The sequence below is a fragment of the Palaemon carinicauda genome, chromosome 30, assembly GCF_036898095.1.
Source record: "Palaemon carinicauda isolate YSFRI2023 chromosome 30, ASM3689809v2, whole genome shotgun sequence".
NCBI lineage: Eukaryota > Metazoa > Arthropoda > Malacostraca > Decapoda > Palaemonidae > Palaemon > Palaemon carinicauda.
The window spans coordinates 74,904,769-74,909,768 of record NC_090754.1 but is presented as its reverse complement, the minus strand read 5'-3'; the positions used below and the strand labels follow the sequence as shown (position 1 = coordinate 74,909,768).

At 30.4% G+C, this 5,000-nt stretch overlaps 1 protein-coding gene across 3 annotated transcripts in view; it reads left to right on the top strand.

Moving 5' to 3' along the window:
- The window catches only part of LOC137623289 (hornerin-like), a 39,223-nt gene that overhangs the window by 17,665 nt on the left and 16,558 nt on the right, over positions 1-5,000 (top strand). For all 3 annotated transcript variants that reach the window (XM_068354067.1, XM_068354068.1, XM_068354066.1), the window contains exon 7: positions 4,586-4,863. In XM_068354067.1, coding sequence (XP_068210168.1) covers positions 4,586-4,863 — 278 coding nt within the window. The remainder of the gene's footprint in view (positions 1-4,585; positions 4,864-5,000) is intronic.

Sequence of the window (5,000 nt, the reverse complement as noted above, 5' to 3'; positions counted from 1 at the left end):
TGTTGACATAACACTGACTAGAGACAGTGTAGACTCTATCCATAGAGACAATTGACTTAGACCAGAGACGGTCTTTATTTAGACTAATTTTCTCAAAATATATTTTTCATTTAGGCACATTTCACTAGATTCGTTTCCGCTGAACGTTTATTCTGAGATTTGTTCAATAATGCCTGAAAAAGTCTTTATATTAGGTAAAGGAGTTTTGGCTATCAATAAAGGGTAAATTTCTTGCCTGGAATTCAATAATTCTGTTAGTTTCGATAGAAAAATACTATAAATATTACCTGCGTAAAATCCAATTTATGAAGTACTTTATTAACTTTAACTATATAATTCCATAATATAATTTAGTGTAGGATACAATTTATAGAATACATTAAATTCAATTAATTTCATTGAAACGAGTTTCCATAAATCGATTTCAAAATCCGTATTAAATTAAATAAATTCTAACCTTTGGTACAAAGTACTGAGTAAAAAAATACCTAATTCAGAATAACTTATGCTTTTAAAATTATACCTGAATAAAACTTGTTTGAATAAAGTACACTTCATAAAATAAATGTTTATTGTTATAAATTAATCTATAAAACTAAAATAGATTTCATCAACACTCGATTTAGTAAATTCATCAGCTTTTTAAAAAGATATTATATAAATTAACAAATATTGTATAAATATGTTTTATAAAATGAACATGTATAAACCCATTACCACTAAAATAATAACATAAAAATGATAAATTGTATTTAATAAATAATGAATTTATAAACTTCATTAATAATAGACTCAATAATTTAGTTGTGATATATTTTTAATTATGTTCATAAAATCCATTAAATTAAAAGTAAATGCTTAAACTAAATCGCTCTACCAAAGAGTAAATGGAGTGTCCGCGGATGGACTAAAAAGTCTTTGACATACACAATCCTTGTAACTCTCTGATCTAGTAACATTCTCTCTCTCTCTCTCTCTCTCTCTCTCTCTCTCTCTCTCTCTCTCTCTCTCTCTCTCTCTCTCTCTCTCTCTGATCTAGTAAATTTGTGAATAGAAATAAATAGATTTGCTAACTTTCCACTGAATAAATCAAATCAGATAATCACATGATGTAAAATGGATTCATTGGATGACTAACATATGTAAACCAGTTAATAATGTTTAAATAATTCCCTAATCACATTAATCTTTAAAATGCAATTCATCATAAAATCAATTAATGAAATAACTTTAAATCCAACTAATAAAATCTTTTAAACTCATAACATAGTAACGTAAGTTTGTAAGAATTCTTTAAAGTTCATTATCCTGGTAACTCAGGATTGTAAAAACTCCTTAAAAATTACTAAGTAACAAGGATTTATGAAATATATTAAGATCTAATTAAAAGTAAATCTATAAACCCATTAAAGATGATTTATTACTTTCGGCTAGAAGGTTTTTTTAACACTACAATTAAAAGAGGTCATCGCGACACTCATTAACGTATCACTAATATGAAAATCCTATAACAGATTCCTATTAAATCTTTTGTATATTGCTTTAAATAAATATTTTCATCATATAAATATAGTATTCATAGCTTATTAATATAAATCCATTTATAATATTAACAAGAGGATCAATGAATGGTGTATTAAATGATGCTAACATGAAAATTATAGCTACATTAATATTAACATGGCCTTTTTATAGTTGATGTTATTATGGATATAAATACTAACAATAATTAAATTGCTGTTGACTAAATTAATAAATCGATTAACATGGGATTCAAAATTTTTATTCAAAGATGAAGAAGAGTGAAAAAAAAATCGACTTTTTAATACTAACAGAAAATTACTTAAACTTTATTGTGTGAAACGAATTCCAGTATTATGATATATTTTAACTATTGGTGCGTAACTTCAAATGAATACTTTTCATATTTATTCATTACTTCGGATTCATTTGTTGTTGATTAATCCCTACGTCCTTGCCTTTTATTTACCAAAAATACTATTGAAAATTCATATACCAGCTAGGTAAAAAAAGAGAAAAAGATAAAATTTCAAAATCCAAAAAGAAAATTCATAATCGAATCCTTGAATCCGTGCCTTTCATTTATCAAAATTCCTTTTAAAAATCCATAATTCTTACAGGCAAAGAAAGAGAAAAAAAATAAAATTTCAAAATTTATGCTCATCTTTTCAGGGGCCATACAACTCTTTCACGTCTTACTTGTTTAGACTCTACTTCCTTCTTTAGACATTTTAACCTTATTTTTTACCCACTGAGGATTTTCTAGAAGTCCTGACAGTGACTTGTTATACCGACCGACCTCTTCAGGTTGTACTGAAGCCGTTTCTCACGACAGTTCCTTCGCAGTACTCTATCTCCTGTCTCCGCAAATCGCCACCGATGATCACAGTACTAAGAAGAGCCTGTAGCACAACTTTTTGTCACACAGTTAGTTCGTGATTTGACCACCAGATGGCAGGGGCGCCATAATTTACTGCTCGGTATAATGGTTTTTCTAGTTGTGTCACACGTTGAAATTCTTCAGGATTATTCTTGTTGTATACGATCTCCAGATAATGCTAATAGTAAAATCAGTTTTTTTTTTCTCGAAAAAGTTTTGTAATTAACTATGTTAGATTTATGTTCGTCGGCTCTTTGAATTACATGGTTAGTTGTGATCACTTGCTAACAGATTTAACTAATTTTAGAAACACCTATTGAGCACTTTTATTGAACTAATTTTAAGGGTACTTTTCTTGATTAAATCTGACTAGTACTGTAAGCTGGTGAGTGAGAAATCGAGAAAAAACAAATGTAGAAAGTTGTGACTTTTCGTCAAATAACTTTTGATGGAAATAAAATTGTAAATAAATATGTGTATGTTTGTTTGTTTGTATGAGTATGTATGTGTAAAATGACCATCTAAGAGCATAAGATAAAACGGTAAGTTGCAGCCAACTCTATTGAATTTAATTAGGACCGTATAGTAATGCATTGCAATAAACAACTCTATAGAATATCAATATTGCATCCAAAACCTCCTTGTCTCTTGCAATGTTTCCACCTATAAATAAAGCAAATCTTTTCTGAGCTTCATAGCTTTCTAAACCCAAGACAGAGCCACTCTTAAGTCGCAACCGAACCGAACATCTCCCCTCTTCCTCGAAAAGCAATTAGTTAATTAGAAGCCGTTAGTTGTCCCATTGATTGGGAAGTCACTCGTCTTCGAGAATAAAGAAGAGGAGGACTTTGTACACTAGAGTGCCTCGGACAGAGAGAAGCTTTTCGGCAATTAAGAACTCCTGTGGCGTCCTCTAATGCAACACTAGCGAATGAGGCCAAACACTTTCCTAAATATTTTTTTAATTTTCTTTTACTCAAAAAAATTATTTTAGATTTGATAAATTATTGGGATCTAACACTTTCCTAAATATCGTCTTGATTTTCTTTTATTTAAAAATGTATTTTCTAATTGATAAATTTCTAGAAGTCATTAGTTTTACACGAACTTGCAATATAATTCTCATAAATTGCTCAGTATAATTTTTGGAGTTAGTAAATCAGGATCTATGTTGATCTATGTAGGAAGTTGTGCTGTTTGTAAAATATTTTCTTGATTTTCTTTTACTCAAAAATGTATTTTCTATTTGATAAATATTAGGAGTCTTATTCTTTTTACACGAACTTTTAAGTTTCCCCTTAGCATGGTAACCGTAGAGTGCATTGTTAATATAAGATGGTTTATAATTACATAGCTACCAAAAGTTTTTCACAGCAATATTGAAACTAATTTATAATAAGTAGTAAAATTGGAAAAACCTTATGTTACAAAATACATATTCTCTGAAACTACTATTTATTATATATCTTTTAGCATTTAGGTGACCATAGATCACATGCCATTTTGGTCTAAAAATATAAATCTCTATCCCTTGAGATTTTTCCAGTTCAAATGCGTGACACTAAAGTGACTTGAAGCATTATTTCCATCCTTGGTTTGCTTAACGCATTCTGTGAGCGTACATGGTACTAATGTAATGTAGATATTGTTTTATTAACCGTAATTTATATATAAAAAAATCTTATTTGATCCTTTCTTTGATTGCTGCTACTATTTTTTTTTCTTTTTTTTTTAAATGACATCTTCTGTAATCTGTCATTTTTCTTATCTGTTAGATATTTATTTTCTTATTTAGCTTTTCCTTTTGATATTTTTCTTCTTTCTCGTGAGATTATTTTTGTCCCTTCGTTTGTTTCACCTAGTAGTCTGTCCGTAGACCCAATCCATTGTTTGTGTTTTTGCTTGTTGGTTTTCGTAGAAGCGTATTTGTTAATGTCCTTCTCTTCGCTGGCCTCTTTCCCCTTCTGTTCTTTTCTTTATTTTTACGTTCCTTGTTTAACTGTTTATTTATTGCATCTTATATATATTGATAAGATATTATATATATAACTGTGTTGAACATATTGAAATCAATATTAATCCCAAATAAATTATAATTAAAGAAATCAAAGGATTTGTGTAATAACCATCATGATTAAATCCATACCTCCATCACCAGTCAATTTCTTCACCCAACCAAAACAGGATTACTTTAAGGTGAACGGCCTCCCCGTCACCAACTCCGTGACCTCAACGACCACAGTGTCCCCCCTCGCCACATCCAAGAGGCCTAACAATCTCGCCTCCGAAGGGTGGAAGTTTGCCAAAAACTCCAAGGGCGTCGAGGACCGCAGGGCCAAGCCCAACCGAGGACTCAGGCGACCCGTCCCATCCAGAAAGACACCCGAGACCATCTTGATGATGACCTTAGCGCCCTACCCCGAGTATATCGTCAAAGGATACGACCTTAAAGCTTTAGCTAAGTAAGTGTGATTTATTATTTACCTTTGTAACTCCCTTAAGATATCACTGTATGTTTTTACGAACTTAAAATGAAGTTTTGCGTTTCTATTTGCTCGTGAAGTACTGTTAGTAAATGTAAATTTCTCTGTTGGAGTAA